This window comes from Gastrolobium bilobum, unplaced genomic scaffold (assembly GCF_033153095.1).
Source record: "Gastrolobium bilobum isolate Gb01-03AN ecotype WA unplaced genomic scaffold, APGP_CSIRO_Gbil_v1 utg10696, whole genome shotgun sequence".
NCBI lineage: Eukaryota > Viridiplantae > Streptophyta > Magnoliopsida > Fabales > Fabaceae > Gastrolobium > Gastrolobium bilobum.
The window spans coordinates 40,909-59,954 of record NW_026899284.1 but is presented as its reverse complement, the minus strand read 5'-3'; the positions used below and the strand labels follow the sequence as shown (position 1 = coordinate 59,954).

The 19,046-nt window shown below is 38.0% G+C and overlaps 1 protein-coding gene across 1 annotated transcript; it reads left to right on the top strand.

Moving 5' to 3' along the window:
- The first annotated feature begins 9,841 nt into the window (after nt 1-9,841).
- LOC133289198 (plastoglobulin-1, chloroplastic) lies at nt 9,842-18,846 on the top strand. The gene is made up of 3 exons (XM_061487084.1): nt 9,842-10,440; nt 16,832-17,027; nt 18,266-18,846. The coding sequence occupies exons 1-3, from the start codon at nt 9,875-9,877 to the stop codon at nt 18,575-18,577; spliced, it is 1,074 nt and encodes a 357-aa protein (XP_061343068.1). The 5' UTR covers nt 9,842-9,874; the 3' UTR covers nt 18,578-18,846.
- The last annotated feature ends 200 nt before the right edge of the window (nt 18,847-19,046 follow it).

Genomic DNA, 19,046 nt, shown 5'->3' with positions numbered 1-19,046 from the left:
TTTTTATTATATATTTTTTTAAGTCCTATAAACAAAATTTATTTAGTAAAAAAGAACACCAAGTTCGATGCTCCTACATTGAAGCTTTTCTCCTCTTCTCGCTCATGCTTTGAAGCAATGTGATTTTGACCATTTAAAAATAAATATAATAAAGAATACCATATGTCATTTCTTAAAAAGGAACAAAATCAAAAATATTTTCTTATAATTAAATAGGTTGATTGACCACATTAATAAAAAAAAGTTATCGAAAACAGCATGCAATTTTTTTTGGTAAACAAAAAAAAATGCCATTTAAAAGTAAAAAAAAAACATGTGTCATTTATTAGATAAGAGTAAAATTAAAAAGAGCCACTCATAATTTAATAGGTTGATTAACATAGTATTAAAAAATGTTAAAAATAACACATTTCATTTGTTAAAAAGGAATAAAATTTAAAAAAATACAATTAAATGGGTTGATTGATCACATTAATAAAAAATTATAAAAAAATTTATCAGGATAGGACTTTTTGTAGAAGGCCTCACACGTAAACTAAAATTGCCCATTTTAAAAAAACCAGACACTTATACTATAAATAGTAGTTTATTTTTATAATTAAGCATATTAATATCATGGACTGGTTGATGTGGAATTTCTCACAACACATACGCACACAATAAACGAGTGACAAACATGATTTTTTGACATATTCGAGTAACATATATCGCTTTGCATTTATGGATTTTGTTTGTGAATCTTTTACCATTAGAATGTAAAAAAATTCAAACTTTCCATCCATACACAAAATACATTCACTGGGTCAAAATTGAGTAAGACATAACTTCTTTGAATAAGGGTAACATACATCTAAACACTAGTATAAGTTTCAAAACCCTAATTTCAATAAGCTATGATTGACTCGATTCTTGGTTTTTTGACTCTTATAACCCTTTACTAATAATTAATTACTTAATTGACCTTCATTATAAACTATTTTAAAAATTTAACTCCCTCAAAAAACATAACACTAATCTGCCATTGTTTGACCGTTGACCAGCAAGCCTACCCGGGTACACCCCTCCCTACCCGGGTATTTTTTGAAATTTTTTGCCTACCCGGGTAAGGAGGGGTGTACCCGGGTATTGTTCTTGGCACCTGAAAAATTGTTTAAATTATTTACCCGGGTAGGTAAGGATGTAGCCGGGTAAATCTCCATTGTAAACCCCTGGAATTCGAGCCTCAACCATCCACATCAGGGAGATAAGTGACGCAATGCATAGCACGCTACTGAACAAAGCCATTCCTTTTCTTTTTCTTTTTTTTGACACTGAAAAGAATAAGAGAATTAACGAACAACACAGAGACGAAAAAAAGAAGGAAACTTGGGAATGAGATGCTAGTGGGCAGCGAGTGGGTGTGGACTACTTATGGTGTGGGGAAGCTCTATTTAGAGTGTGCAGTGGAGATTTACCCGGGTACATCCTTACCTACCCGGGTAAATAATTCAAACAATTTTTTAGGTGTCAAGAACAATACCCGGGTACACCCCTCCTTACCCGGGTAGGCAAAAATTTTCAAAAAATACCCGGGTAGGGAGGGGTGTACTCGGGTAGGCTTGCTGGTCAACGGTCAAACAGGGGCAGATTGGTGTTATGTTTTTTGAGGGGGTTAAATTTTTGAAATAGTTTATAATGAAGGTCAATTTGGTAATTAATTATTAATAAAAAGTTATAAGGGTGAAAAAGCCCTCGATTCTTACTCAAATAAGGATGAAAAGTTTCAAATTCCTAATTTCTAATGGCAAAATAATTACAAACAAGTTTCTTATTTGTAAATAGATATATGTCATACAATTATATAAAAATATCATATTTGTCACAAGTTTATATATACATGTGTGATTCATAGTTTCACATCAACTAGTTCATAAACTGATATGCCTATAAAGATAAGTTGGTGTTTGCATTTTGTGCTTGAATGCATAGCCAAGTCTCATTGATTGGTAACATGTGAATGGCACAGGGAGGGGAGAATGCAAGCGTGGGCAACATATGAAACAATGCTTGCCATTAGAAGTTACCATGGTGTATTTTATTTTTATTTTTAAAAAATGGATTGTGTGAAACTAATACACTCAAGACAAATTAATCAAAAATATCACGTCAATAAAAGTTTTAATGATAACAAACAAATACGAAAATTTAACTTCAAATACAAATCAACATGCAAAATGTAAGAATCTCTTGCATTAGGTAACCTTCTTCCCTTTCAATCATGCCTTGTTCTTTACATAGGCTTTTAATTGTGCTATAAGCCAAAACGTTACACATCTCTCATAAATTGGTCCATAGTCACAATTTAGCATGAAATAAACTCCTCAAAGAAATCAATTATTCAATAACTCGAAAAACATTACCTTTACTCTCATCTTCTCAGCAGCCAAACATATGCAATCATAAAAGTGACTACATTTATTTGGGATCATTGATTATATTTTAGCACCAAAAAATTTCTCAAACAAACTAATATCTTCATATAACAAAAAAATCACACTTTCTCATCAACCAAATAAAAAGAAATTATAATTTTCAACAACCAAACAAAGTTTAACAAAAAAAATCACATTTTCTCAACAACCAGACAAGAAAAAAAAGAGAAAAATTGATTCTGACTAAGGGGAACAAAAACCAAAACCAATAGGGGAACTAAAACCAAAACCAATCAAAAAAGCAAACAACATAATAATGAAGAAAGAAAAGAACCAAAATAAAAAAAGAGAGCAGAACAAGTAAATGAAAATTTGAAAAGAAATAAAAAAATATAAACCATGACCAAAATATCTGCTTCCTATATCTCCTCCCACACTAAGAAAGAAAAACACGAGCAAAAAAAACCCCCACCTTATGTATACTTCTTCAAAGGTACCACCCTACAATCGTTTCCTAAAAAATCCCTTTGCACACTGATGGCCCTCACGATGCATGTCATCGCAAACGGAATGGAAACAATATGCACATTATTTCGTTCAGCGCAATGGTGTTACAACAATAGGAACGGGAAAATAAGAAACAATGAAGAGTCAATAGTAGTGAAACGGGTTAAGGCAACAACAATGGTGAAACAGTGTGAAAAAAGGTGAAGGGTTGAGAAAAAAGTAGTGGTGAATAGGCGTGAAAAAGTGAAGGGTCAGGGCGACATTAGAATAAGTGTGAAGGATTCGTGGTGAAACAATGGTATACTAGAAGGGGGTGGAATAATTTTGCCGATCAATATCTGTGGGAACAAAAATTTAAGAAGCGAAATGGGTGAGATACGCATGGGATTGGAAATTAAGTTTTTGAAGGAATAATAAAATTGTCACCAATTATGTTAGTATAAAATTTACAACCTGTAAAAAATTGCATATATCGTCTATTGACCACATTGGTTAACAAAAACCTTAAGGCTTTGGAAATATGTATTCGAACCATGCTATTTGAACTTATATATAATTTTTTAATTTAGTTTTTTCATTTTCAATATTAATTATTAACTTTTCTCAATTTTTAATTATTATTTGGAAACAAAAAATAGCTCAATACGTTATTATAGCAGAATTGCGTGCAAAAAATACCATAATTGATAACCTTGTTTATTATATAATCATACATCTTAAACATAAACCAAACTGGCATGTTTATCCATCAACTTAAATATTTCATTCAATATAAATTATAAAATAATTAGAATAAAATCTCAATCACCACAATACTTAAAAATACCTTATTAATGTATTTTAAAAATAAAACTATTGAATTAATGCATAGTTCAAACATATTACCCAACTAACGCAGTCGGTTGCGCACATAATCCATTCGCAACTAGCACGTAGCAAGCTTCCATGAGTTGCATCTATGATACATGTGCAACTCATAGGAAATTACCACGTGGCTATTACATATGAATCATGTGCGCAATTAGTTGCGCTGCGCATGCTTGCACGAAGGGATTTATGGAAAGTTAATGTCAAATTCACACCGTAGTAGGATTAAATAACTGAACTAATTACGTAATTATTGAATTAATGTGTAATCCAAACATATTGCCCAACTAATACAGTGGTTGTGCAATATATACTTGAAGTGTAACTAGTTGTGCATATGATCCATGCACAATTGTTGCGTGACATGTTAGGATAAGGTTATTATCTGCTTGTATTTGAATCTAGGTAGTTATTATGTTGTAACAGTTTGCTATTTGAATCTAGGTAGTTTTTATGTTGTAACAGTTTGCTATTTAAGTGTGATCTTATCATATCACAACTGTACATGTTTAGCTCATCTTTCTGTTGTAACTCACTGTGTATTTAAACACAGCCTTGAATAATACAAAGCAACTGATTGCACTGTTACAGTTCTCAGATGTTGCAGGTTTAGGGGACTCAGCAATGGTGAGAACACGTTGCAAGGTCTCAGGAGATAAGGTAGCATTGGTTTGAGGTTCCTGAAGAGCATCTGATGCAATAACACCATTCATTGGAGAGGATGCATGGGCAGCATGTGCAGTAACAGGTGACCTGCGAAATGGTAGAGATCTACCTCGTCCACGTCCGCGTCCAGAGGGTCGGTTAGGACGACCATGCAATTGGTAACATTGAGAGACATCATGATGAGGTCTGCCACAATGAGAGCAAACAACACGAGGAGGTTGTGCAACAGAGTTGGTACGGTGACTTGATCGAGTAGCATACCCAATGGCATCAATAGGGTCATCATAAGTCCTGGCTATGGATTTGTGAGTTTCCTCTTGTGTTATCATGGAATAAACACGATTCATAGAAGGCAAAGGGATAGTATTTAGGATCTGGGTTCGCAAATGGCCATAAGTGGCAGTGTCCAAGCCCATTAAGAATTGGTAGACATGATCCTTCTCTGTTTCTGTTGGCAAGAATAAGTCAATGGCTGTTTTGTGATGTTTGTTGCAAAGCAAAACAGACCCGTAGTTTGTTTCTGATTAATAATAAGCGTTCTACGCATTGTTTTGATTTAATTCATATAGACGTTTGGGGCCCTTATCATCTGTCTTCTCTTACTGGTGCACATTATTTTCTTACTATTATTGATGACCATAGCCGATTTGTTTGGGTTTACTTAATGTCTGATAAGCACGAATCCAGTAAATTACTCATCCATTTTATTAAAATGGTGAAAACTCAATTTCTTAAGACCATCAAAATTATTCGTTCAGACAATGGCGGTGAATTTCAGGCCACATCGCTCACATCCTTCTTGGCTGCTGAGGGTATCCTTCATCAAACTACATGCTCATACACACCCCAACAAAATGGGCGTGCAGAAAGGAAACATAGACACGTATTAAATGTTGCTCGTGCTTTGCGATTTGAGGCTCATCTTCCACTGGATTTTTGGGGAGAGTGTATCTTGGCTGCTACACACCTAATCAACTTGACTCCTTCAAAGTTGCTTGCTGGTAAAACCCCACACGAACTATTGTTCAAGACTGTACCATCTTATGATCATGTTCGTACATTTGGTTGTCTTTGTTATGCCAACAGACAACCTCGTTCAACAGATAAATTTGCCTCACGTTCACGAAAATGTGTGTTTCTTGGATATCTAACTCATAAGAAAGGGTGGCGCCTTTATGATGTCAGTACCAATGAACTCTTTTATTCGAGGGATGTACTTTTTCACGAGGATGTTTTTCCATTTGCTGATGCCAATTCAGCTCCACCTGTATCCAGTGTGCCAGCTTTGCCTACATACATCCCTACTCTTCATGATGTCTCTTCTGGCCAAAATGTTGTTGAGAAACACACCGTGACTCCGCTTTCATCTCCACAGACATCTTCTTCTGGAGAATCCACTGATAGGGGGAGCACCACTGATAGGGGGAGCACATCAGTTCAAAATATGCCACTCCCTGCCACTGGAAGACCTCAACGGACACGTCACCCACCTGCATATTTACAAGATTTTGATTGCAACTCCATTTTTACACATATTACTCCATCTCAGGCTACTCCCTCGGTCACGTCCTCAGGTACTCCCTATCCCTTAGCTAATTATTTATCTTACTCCAAATTTTCCTCGCAGCATACCAAATTTCTAGGTGTTGTTTGTGCTACTGTTGAGCCTCGTGGCTTTAAGGAAGCAATGTGTCATCCTCATTGGCAAAAGGCCATGAAAGAAGAAATCGATGCTCTTGAACTCAACAATACATTGGTTCTTACTACACTTCCACCAGGAAAACGAGCAATCCCATGCAAATGGGTGTATCGTATCAAGCATAAGTCTGACGGCAGTATTGATCGCTACAAAGCAAGGCTAGTCATCGCCGGTAACAATCAAATTGCAGGAGAGGATTTCTTAGATACCTTTGCCCCTGTTGCAAAAATGGTTAGTGTCAGGACTTTTCTTGCTGTTGCTGTTGCTAAAGCATGGGAGATTCACCAACTTGATGTCCAAAATGCTTTCTTACACGGTGACCTCAATGAAGAAGTGTACATGCGCATTCCACAAGGATTCAATAAGGGACACTTTGGACAAGTTTGCAAGCTGCAAAAATCTTTATATGGTCTTCGGCAATCCCCACGAAACTGGTTTGCTAAGCTTCGTACTTCCCTTGAGTCTTTTGGCTTCACTCAATCCAAGGCAGATTATACACTATTTACCTACACTCATGGTAACACATTTACCGCAATCTTGGTTTACGTAGATGATATTCTTCTGGCTGGTAACAGTTCCACAATGTGTGCTCGCATCAAATCATATCTCAATACTTGCTTCCGAATAAAAGATCTCGGTAAACTTAAGTATTTTTTGGGCATCGAGTTCGCTCGAGGATCTGCTGGTCTATTTCTTAGCCAACGTAAATTTACACTTGACATTTTAAATGGGTGTGGCATGCTTGGTTGTAAGCCTGTAGACTCTCCTCTTGAACAAAATCATGGCCTTGCTTTGTCTTCCGGTCCTGACTACGAAGATCCTTCTCGTTACAGGCGCCTTGTTGGCCGCTTGATTTATCTTACAATCACTCGACCTGAACTATCCTACACAGTTCATATTTTGTCCCAATTTATGCAGCAACCTAAGGTCCAACACTATGAGGCGGTCATTCGAGTTCTTCGATACCTCAAAGCTAATCCGGGACAAGGTCTTTTACTAAAATCTGATTGTAATTTACAACTAAGTGCCTACTGTGATGCCGACTGGGCAAGCTGCCCTATCACTCGTCGTTCTATTACGGGTTACTTTGTAACCCTTGGCTCATCTCCTATCTCTTGGAAGACTCGCAAACAACATACTGTGTCCCGCTCATCTGCCGAAGCAGAGTATCGATCCATGGCTGCCACGACATCTGAATTGTTATGGTTACGTGCCTTTTTGGCTTCACTTGGTGTTCATCATTCTCAACCTATGCTTCTTTATTGTGACAACAAAGCAGCTCTGCATATAGCATCTAACCCGGTTTTTCACGAACGTACCAAACACATTGAGTTGGATTGCCACTTCGTACGTGATCACCTTATGACAAAGACAATCTCCACTGCTTACATCCGTTCCGACCAGCAGCCCGCTGATATTCTTACAAAGGCCTTAGGGAAGAAGCAATTTTGTTATCTACTTGGCAAGTTGGGTATTAGTCACTTACATACTCCAACTTGAGGGGGAGTGTTAGGATAAGGTTATTATCTGCTTGTATTTGAATCTAGGTAGTTATTATGTTGTAACAGTTTGCTATTTGAATCTAGGTAGTTTTTATGTTGTAACAGTTTGCTATTTAAGTGTGATCTTATCATATCACAACTGTACATGTTTAGCTCATCTTTCTGTTGTAACTCACTGTGTATTTAAACACAGCCTTGAATAATACAAAGCAACCAATTGCACTGTTACAGTTCTTTATGACAAGGTACCATAAGTTGCACATGTACCATAGGCACAACTATTTGCACAATAGGTACATGAACATATACTTGCTACAATTATATCTACTAAAAAGACGATGCATGATACTCCAAAGTCACTGAATGACGATGCATAGTGGTTAATCTAGTGTGTTGGGAATTGAATTCATAAAACATAGTGTTAACATCAATCACACCTTATAGATGAGCTATGTAAGCGACGTTATTTTAGTTTTTATTGACATTTGCACAATGCCTTGGGCCAACAGGCAATATGCATCTAACTAGTAGCAGAATAGCAATCTTGTAGTAGCAATAGTAGACTAGTAGGCATTATAGGCAAGGAAGGTATGAACCTAAACCAAACACTAATATTTAAATGGAAACCAATCATTATAGAAAATTGATACAAAAATTTAATAAAATAAAATTAAAAATAGAAAATTTCCATCAATCAAATCACATGTATCGATTTATACATAAAAAGAGCGAAAAAAGATGGTTGCACATGTACTTGGTGCAAAATTATCACGTGACAGTTACACATAAATCACATGCACAATTAATTATGCATGCTTGCACAAAGAAATTTAGGGGAAGTGAATGTCAAAATCTTATCCTAATAGGATTAAATAACAAGAGATTTTTTGAGTAGTTAAAAAAACAATTAAATAATTACATTTTCATTAAATTTAGGCCAAAATGATATCCCATTAATTATAATGTACAAATAAATAATCAACTCTAGTGCATGTATATAGAGGCGGTTGCGTACAACCGCCCTCGAAAACTATAGTTGAATTACAAATGAGCCAACATTTTGATGACGCATAATATCATTCAATGACGATTTCAGCTTAAACGTCACTTTTCTTATAGTGTTCCAATTGGATAATCTTATTTTTTTATCTTTTCAATAATTTTAGTTTGGTCAATCGTTCAAAAAAATCCATATTGCTAAACCTACGAAATAGAAAAGCTAGCAATAATACTATATCTTACAATAAATGTGAATTTATTTTTATTTTTTCTTCTAAATTTATTCTTTTACTTTTCACTCATAATATATGTTATTGATGTTATTCATAAATTTGCTCGCTATTTCATTTCATAACAATGCCATAGTGTTTTTGATAATTATAGTTCAAGATTGTTCGTAGTATAATATATATTGAATATGTATTTAAATAATTAACTTCTATGTTTTCGTTGACAAATATAATATTATAGGGACATGTAATAAATTTGATTTCATTTTTTTTCAAAAATTTCCTCTTACATTTCATTCATAATCTATACTATGTAATGTTTTTCATAAAGTTTTTGGCCAATCTTATTATTGCATTTTAATAACAATTTTTTTATTTTCTAAATTTTATGAAAAAATATTTGTCATTTTAAATGACATAAAGTTATGTCATTTTAAGAAAGAAACAGAAAAAAAAAATTATTCAAATTTTAAATTAAAAAAATCACCAACTTTCTCTGTTCTATGATTTTCATTTTTCTGTGTCTATCTCTCTCCTAAAATGACATAACTTAAAATGACAAACACCAAACCCAAATTTTGATTAACATATAGCATTCAATTTTGTTAATTTAAGTCCAAGTTTGTTCATTTTCCAATTATGAAAATTTTTTATATAAATTTTCAGGAAAAAGTGTGTATCATTTTAAAAGATATAAAATTATATCATTTTAAGTGAGAGAAAGAGATAAATTATGAGAAGAGAATGGACAAAAAAATAAAGATGTGAGTTTCATTTTTTTATGATAGTGAAATAACATATTTAAGAGGACAAATATTTTTTGCAAAGGTATTAAACGGATAAATGATGCATGAAATATTTTAACAATTTTAATAAATAAAAAAATCAATAATAAAGTCTGTTTTTATTTATTTTTCATTAAAAGTCAACTTTATTTTAAGATTAAAAGAATGCCTCACATTTCAGTTTCACCGAAATCGCCACCGAACTGCGATGGCTGTACTCTCCTTCACTTCGCGCACTCCTTTCGTCTTCTCTCTAAACCATAAACCTCATTCTCTCTCCTCTCCTCACTTTCAAATCTCTCTCTCTCCTCGCTGTCCCAGATTCCCTTCTCTTCGCTTCAACTCCTCTTCCTCAGCCTCCGCCGCCGGCGACACCGGGGACGCCGATAAGGCCTCCTCTAAGATCTCCGACGAGTGGGGCGAGGACTACGAGCCCGAGCCCGAAGCATCGTCCAAGCTTCCCGATTCGGACCCTCCGAAGGACGAGGACGAATGGCAAGGAGGAGTGGAAGCTGACGCCGGCGGGTACATCGACGGCGGAAATGGAACTCCGGCTACCTCCACCAGCACTCCGGCGGAGGAGAGAGTAGATGATAAGCTCGAGGCGCTGAAGCGTGCTCTGGTGGATACAGCCTATGGGACCGAGCTCGGTTTTCGGGCCGGGTCGGAGATTCGGGCTGAGATGTCGGAGTTGGTGACTCAATTGGAGGCGGCGAACCCCACCCTGGCACCGGTGGAGGAACCTGGGCTTCTGAATGGAAATTGGGTTTTGCTGTAAGTCTGAATGCGTTTACAAATCATGAAAATTTGAATCTTTTTTATTGTGTAATGTGAATATCTCATGATTTGTTAATCATTTCGTTTTCAAATGAATTGTTTTCCTATCGTAGTGTAATGTAAGTTTGACTGATCTGATGGTTTAGTGTTGTTGTGTAAATGGAGAACGTAATATATGTGTTGCCTTAGGTTGGAAGGTTGTGGGATTTAAACGTGTTTAAGTTAGTGAACATTTGGGACTATTTTCAGTAGTTTATCGCTCCTCCGTTACAAAGGTGATGGGCCTCTCAAATCCTATGGCAAGGTTTACACACGCAAGGCCCAAAAGGGAGGAGCTGAAGACAAAACAAATTCAGTTAGAGGAGGGAACACGTGGCAAACTATCAATGGAGAGGGCCAAATTGGAGAGGAAGCAAGGGAGGATTATGGGGATATTAGTCAGTTAGGGAAATGTGGGGAGGTGTGAAGAATATTGTGTAAGGGTGTGGATAGTGGCAGTGTGGCTGCAAGGTGTAGTCCTTTGTATTTCTTCTCCAATCGGATAGTCCATTGGGAGGAAGGAGTCATTATCATTGAGTCTCTTATTTTTCTATCATTTGCTTACTGTCATGAGTTGTATCACTAATGAAGTTTATGACTTTTATTTCCATTAATAAAATCGTTGTTCTTCATTGAGATTGCTGCTTGGTTCTTTAATATCTGTAATTACTTCTCTGGAAAAGTCTAGTGCCAACATTTTGGTATCAAAGCACTTTCCTGGGAAACTTGGATGGTGCTGAAGAGAATCATGGATCATCGAATAGAAGTATTGGAGGCTAGTGAGGTGGGTATTGAAGAGGGAATTCATCGAATTGAAGCAAACCTGGCGGAGGTGATGAGGACCCTCCAAGAACTTACAAGGGCAGGGCACCGAGGTGGACCAAACAACGGAGGAACTGGTACCCAAGGAGGGACCAATGAGGTAACCCCATGAGCAGTGAGAAACGAAGAGAGGATGAGAAGAGTAAAGGTCCCATATTTCTCCGGCGAAGATCCTTGTGGCTGGATCTTTCAGGTTGAACGATATTTCTGGGTCAATCGAATCCAACCGAAAGAGCAATTGGAGACGGCGTCGATTTGCTTAGAAGGTGAGGCCCTAAGCTGGTTTCAGTGGTGGGAACCAAGAAATCCGTTGGTGGATTGGATGATGTTTCGATCTGCGATTTTGCAACGCTTCCATGTATCACCATCCGGGAACCCGTACGAAGCGTTAATGGAGTTGAAGCAGGTGGGGACGATGGCAGAATTTCGGAAGTAGTTTGAAGTCCTATTAGCTCCATTGAGACAGATGGATGAGGAGTTGATGCAAGCCGCTTTTCTGACGGGGTTGAAACCAGAAATCTGGGCAGAAATTCGTTTGCATTCTCCAGGTGATATTGGGCAGATGATGCTCCTTGCACAGAGGGTAGAGGAACGTGAGATGGTGTTGGGAGGAGGAGATGGAAGGTTGGGCCGAGGTGGATTTGGGCTGACCAATAATCATGGGAGGCCCGCATTGGGAAATAAGAATGGAGGACAAAATGGAAATAGATGGGGGCATAATGGGCTAGTTGCTACAGCCCAACAGACCCAATTGACCAATACTCAAGTATCTTCAGCAGCCAGTAACGCGTACTCGAACCCTATCCGCGTAGGGAGTGCAACTCTGGAACAAGGAGGGTCTTCGCAGCAAGTGGGCGCGACGGCTAACGTAATGGACAATTGTCGTGGAAGTAACTTTTGTCGACTGTCACCAGAGGAAGTCGAGGATTATCGGAGTCGGAACCTATGCCTCCGCTGTGGTGGACCCTATGGTCCGGGTCATGTTTGTCCGAACCCCCAATTGCACGTGTTGTTGGTGTGCGACGACTTGGAAGGATCAACAGAGGAGGAGCTGGGTCAGGGAGACAGAGAGGTAGAATAGATCGAAACGCTCCAACTCAGCATTCAGAGTGTGGTAGGGATCACCTCAAATCGTTCCTTGAAGTTGTGGGGGGAGGTTCAAGGCCACAAGGTGGTGGTGCTCGTCGACACAGGGGCGTCTCACAATTCCATTGGTGAGCATATGGTGGACGTGGTGGGGTTACAAACCTTCGGATCGAAGTCATTTCGAGTTGAGGTAGGGGATGGTCACCGGGTTCAAGGTAGGGGAATTTGCAAGGGAGTAACTCTGCTTCTCCCCAATGAATATATATGATTAGATTTAAATCTAATCATATCTATTCTAACAGTGTCCATTACTCAAGACTTCTACATCTTCTGTCTTAATGGGGTAGACTTGGTGATGGGATTCTCTTGGTTGGAAGAGTTAGGTGACATTCAAGCGAACTTCTGAAAACTGGTGCTTCACATTCCTTGGCAAAGACATATGGTAACCTTGAGGGGAGACCCTGAGTTGTCTTATAGCCAAGTATCTTACAAGAGCATGACTCAGGATATAGAAGGGTACTATATTGAGTTGGGGTACTGTGCTCTGGAGTTATCTGATTCACAAAAGGAAGACCCATTTATTTCAGACTTGCTTCTACAGTATGAGGATGTATTTCAACCCCCTTCAGCATTGCCACCCCTGAGGGATTGTGATCACAAGATCTTATTGAAGCAAGGCGCATATATTCTTAACATTCGTCTATATCGTTACCCTTATTACCAGAAGAAGGAAGAAATAGAGAAATTCGTCAAATAGATGCTCGTGATAGGGATGATCAGACCTAGCTGCAACCCTTATTCTAGTCCCCTGATTTGGTGAGAGAGAAAGACGGAAGCTGGCGATTCTGCGTGGATTACAGAGCTCTAAACAAGGTAACAATCCCTGATAAATTTTCCCTTCCAGTTTTTGATGAATCCTAGATGAGTTGGATGGTGCTGGGCTGTTTTCAAAATTAGATTTAAAATCAGGCTATAATCAAATCCGTATGAGGGTTGAGGATCTAGAAAAGACTGTGTTTCAGACGCATGAGGGTCATTACGAGTATCTCGTAATGCCCTTTGTATTGAGAAATAACCCATCTACTTTCCAATCCGTAATGAATACTGTTTTCAAGCCGTATTTAAGGAAATTTGTGTTAGTGTTTTTTGACGACATCCTGGTCTATAGCAACAGTATGCACCGGTACTGTGAACATTTGAAAGTGGTATTGGATATTCTGCGACAAAATCATTTTTTTTGCGAATTTTAAAAAGTGCACATTTGCACAAGGCGAACTAGAATAACTGGGTCATCTGATCTCTCAGAACAGGGTGAAAGCTGATCCACAGAAAATAGAGGCAGTACAAAGTGGCCTACCTTAAAAAATGTGAAGAGTCTTCGGGGATTTTTGGGGCTGACTTGATATTATAGGCATTTTAGTATGGTCAGGTTGCCAGGCCTTTGACGCAGCCTTTAAAAAAGGATAGTTTCTTGTGGAATGAGGAGGCCCAATTGTCATTTGAGGCTTTAAAATTGAAAATGTTGAAACTTCCTACTTTGGCACTTCCTAATTTTAATGACACGTTTATTATGGAGACCGATGTTTCAGGCATTGGTATGGTGGCAGTTTTGATGCAAGGAGGGCGCCCAATTCTTAGTAAAGCCTCTTCTCTGACAAAGATAAGTCTCTCTCTGTCTACGAGCGTGACTTGAAGGCAATCGTCTTTGCTGTTCACAAATGACGTCATTATTTATTGGGACGCCATTTTGTGATTAAAACTAATCAGCGGAGCCTCAAATATTTAACGGAGCAAAGACTAATGGTGGAGGGGCAGCAGAAATGGGTGGCTAAATTAATGGGGTATGATTTTGAGATCCAATACAAATCGGGAGTTGAAAATAATGACGTTGATGTGTTATCTCGGGTCATGGATTGGAAGGCGCTGACTTTGGTCACTAGCCCAGACTTGCAGAAACTATTTGACGAGGTGTTAGCTAATCCAACAACACACAAAATTCTCACTGAAGTGTTACTGGATGCTAATTCCCATCCTGATTATCAGGTGATAAAAGGCTGCTTATGGTATAAACAGAGGATGGTTCTTCCTAGAACTTCCCCACAGATTTATGCAATTTTACAAGAATTCCATTCTTCATCTTGGGGGGCTATTCGGGTGAGCTGAGGACCTTCAAAAGGGTGGCTGTTGTTTTTTATTGGAAAGGTATGCGTAAGGACATTACAGCCTTTGTTAGAGCTTGTGGGATTTGCCAATAACAAAAATACGACCACTTGAAGCCGGCTGGCCTTCTACAGCCATTACATATTCCTCAACAAGTGTGGGAGGATGTTTCGATAGATTTAATTGGTGGATTACCAAAATCTATGGGGGTGTATACGATACTAGTGGTAGTTGACCGACTCACAAAATATGCCCACTTTATGACCCTTAAACACCCCTGGGAGGCTGCATGGTATTCCTAAGTTTATTATATCAGATAGAGATCGGGTCTTTATGAGTCTTTATGAGTAAGTTCTAGGGCGAGTTGTTTAAATAAACGGGCACCAAGTTAAGATTCAGTTTCATCTACCATTCCCAAACGGATGGCCAAACAGAGGTCGTCAACCGCACCTTAGAAACTTATCTGTGCTGTTTTTCTGCTGGACATCCACGAGGTTGGGCCAAATGGCTCTCTTGGGCTGAATTTTGGTTCAACACCTTTTATAACAGGTCCACTCAAATGACTCTGTTTCGTGCTTTATATGGGCGTGATCCACCCACCATTATTTCCTTTCAACCTGGCAGTACTTCAGTGGCAGCAATGGATGCATGGCTGGTTGCTCGCGATGCAATTCTGGTGGAACTCAAACAAAATTTGTGTCAAGCACAACAAAGAATGAAGCTGCAGGCTAATAAGAAACACAGAGAAGAAGAATACGCAATGGGTGACAAGGTATTTTTAAAATTTCAGCCTTATAAATTGCAGTCTTTAGCAAGGAGGCTTAACCAAAAATTAAGCCCATGTTTTTATGGGCCCTTTGAGATCAAGGAGAAAATAGGCCCAGTTGCATATAGGTTAGAGCTCCCTTCATATTCAAAGGTCCATGTGGTCTTTCACGTCTCCCAATTAAAGAGGGCTGTTCACCCTTCTATTCCAGTGCTGGATTTACCTCGCTATTTGTCGGATTCATTAGAGCTCCAGGTTCAACCGGATGCTATTCTCCAAGCTCGACGTATGTTGAATTGACAAGGAGAAATTTTAGTGCAATAGGAAGAGTTGGCAGATTGTGACTGCGCTTGGGAAAATCTGCTGGATTTTCAGACTAATTTCCTTCTGAACCTTGGGGACAAGGTGAATTTTGAAAGGGGGTGTTGATGGGCCTCTCAAATCCGATGGCAAGGTTTACACACGCAAGGCCCAAAAGGGAGGAGCTGAAGACAAAACGAATTAAGTTAGGGGAGGGGACACATGGCAAGCTATCAATGGAGAGGGCCAAATTGGAGAGGAAGCAAGGGAAGATTCAGGGGATATTAGTCAGTTAGGGAAATGTGGGGAGGTGTGAAGAATATTGTGTAAGGGTGTGGGTAGTGGCAGTGTGGCTGCAAGGTATAGTCCTCTGTATTTCTTCTCCAATCGGATAGTTCATTGGGAGGAAGGAGTCATTATCATTGAGTCTCTTATTTTTCTGTCATTTGCTTACTGTCATGAGTTGTATTACTGATGAAGTGTATGACTCTTATTTCCATTAATAAAGTCGTCGTTCTTCATTGAGATTGCTGTTTGGTTCTTTAATATCTGTAATTACTTCTCTGGAAAAGTCTGGTGCCAACAAAAGGTAAGGTACTTTTTTTAGAGGGGTTAATATGAATGTTGGAGCTGTCTGAATTCTGAACTCAAACCTAGCTAAAATGAACTTATGCTTGTGGTAGGCAGCATATTTCTTTCATTCTTGTATCTTCCATGGTGAAGAATGATTTGCTCTGTTTCTTTTCTTCTTTCTTTTTAAATTTGTTTGCCATTTTTGAGAATCTTAAAAAGAGTTATGATATGGAGATTTACGACTTGTGCTTTGGCTGCTTCTACTTTCTCAGGTATTAATTGGATTCCTGTTTAGTTTAACATGCTTATATTACAGTCCTGCGGATTGAAAGCTTTGGATGAAGATAGTGGTAGCAACTGTCATATGACGATACTTATAATTTCAAATCTCTGAAGTATCTTTGTGACACCAAGAGTTAATGGGCCTTTTTATAACAGGACTTTGCACTGAAAAAATAAGAGGATTTTGTCTGTTTGAGTCATTGCTGCTTTATGGACAAAAGCATTTGTTTTTGTGCTAATCTTGATGTACTCTATCAGAAAAAAAAATGTTGGTATTGATGAAAGTAACTCAAACTGTCTCTTAGTAATAATTCTTAATTGAAGTCCTTACTGTTTCTTCGCATGTCAAACTGATTTCAGGTACACAGCATCTTCTGAACTGTTGCCTCTTCTAGCAGTAGGAACATTACCTTTGTTGAAGGTGGACAAGATTTCACAAACAATTGATACCAGTAGCTTCACCATTATAAACTCCACGACATTGTCTAGCCCTTTTGCCTCTTGGTCTTTCAGTGCATCTGCCTCATTTGAAGTTCGAAGCCCTACAAGAATACAGGTATTCTCATGAAAACCTTAGTATTTCACTAAATCACATTTAAGAAAGGCAAAAATGTTTAACCTGAGGTAGTAAAAAAGGTGAGAGGTTCTAGGGTTTTAACACCTTAAGGCAAAACAGGCGCCAAAAAGTGCATATCTCATTTATGAACGACATTAGCATTAGTGCAAACCCTAGTGTACAATGCCCCTCAATTGTTGTGAGGATAGGGGTGAGGGTTTATTGTATGTAGCAGTGTTACCTTTGCATTTTTACAAATAGATTATTTTCTATACTCGAATATGTGACCTTCCTGCCACAAAGGAGCAACCTTACAATTGCTCTAAGGCTTGCTTTTGGAAGATGTCAACATTAAAAAAAGTAAAATATTCGACTATATTGCATTAGTTTGCCTTATAAATTAATTACCAAAGCAATCAAGCATAACAATCATAGTATAAATAAAAAGACTAAGATTTTCAATCTATAAAACCCTAAATTGGTTGCTCACTTGCTCCTAAGAGTGCCCAAGACTGACAATTATTTATTTCCCTTTAGCATCAGACATAGCAAGGTTGGATGGCTGGGCTTTATGGGTTTTTTCTTTTTCTTTTTTTTTAAAAAAAAGAAACAATTGTCAATAAGGTGTTATGGGTGTGCCTCACCTGAGCCAAAAAGGCATGCCTAAGGCACCAGATGCATGCATCTCACTGAAGGGGAAGGGACTGAACCAGCACAAGGTGCTGACACTTCTGCCACATCAACTTAGTTCCTTAGTTGCGCCTTTGGACACCTTTGAGTACACTGGTTTGGCCAAAAGAAGTAGAAAGGAGAAGATAAAGGATACTTTGTATAGCTGTAAATAAACTATTTAATGCTGAATTAGGAATATAAAAAAACCTTCCAAGTTCTAACTTAATAAGCTCTTCTGCTTTTGTAATGTGAAAACTGATAATTGGGTTTTCTTACTTTGGAGCAATAAAACGACAATGTAAAAAAGAAAAATACTTACTATGCTTACCATATTCTATGTACTCAAAAGTTCATCATATTATATTTGTACTTAAGTAGTTAAATAAATAGTTACTGCTATTCTGTCATGCAAATGTGATTTATATGTTGCTTATTGTTTAATGATATTGCAATTTGTGTGCTACCCTAATGTAGTTAGTTAGTCATTAGATTGCTCAGCGTGCATATGAACTTTTTAGATTGCTGATGACTAGAAAGCCCTTGCTAACATTTCTAAATGCAAGCAGGTCATATTCAAAGAAGGTACAGTACAACCTATAGAGATAAAGTCTAACGTTGAACTACCAGAAAATGTAGACATTTTTGGCCAAAAACTTAGCCTTCTGCCTCTGCAACAATCCCTCGGTCCTGTGCAGAATGTTGTGGCAAGCATATCACGTGTCATTTCTGGTCAGCCACCTCTTAAGATTCCCATTCCTGGTGAGAGGACAAGCTCATGGCTTCTTACTACATATCTTGATAAGGACTTGCGAATATCAAGGGGAGATGGCGGTCTTTTTGTCCTCGCCAGAGAAGGGAGTCCTCTTCTTGATCAGTAGGAAAGTAACTAAACTCCTATTCCTTTCTTCTTCCCCCACCCCATCCCTACCCCTAAAAAATAATGTGAAAGGTATATTCGACATGTATCATTCTTTTTCTTTTTCTTTTTATCTTCTTCTCAAGCTGTTGTAATATATATAGGCGAAACGTCCTATGTTGTCAGGCTGTAATTCTACAATCTATAAAACGTCGGTGAACGATATGTTCAGCCCCTTATCAGCCTTATACAATATTGATTGGGGGGAGGAATATGAAATCAATCTTATGAAGCTGCTTTTTAGATTATGAAACTTTGTGTTGTCTCAGCATGCGCGTGATACAGATTTAAATCCTAGGAATAAGGGCTTCGTTGTTTCTACTTGCCTATTGCCTCTGCATATTTGAAGTTTGTTGGCTCACTGAAACATGTATAGCTACATTGGAGTTAGATAGTTTATTGATTGCTTTTAATTGATGTAACAATATTGT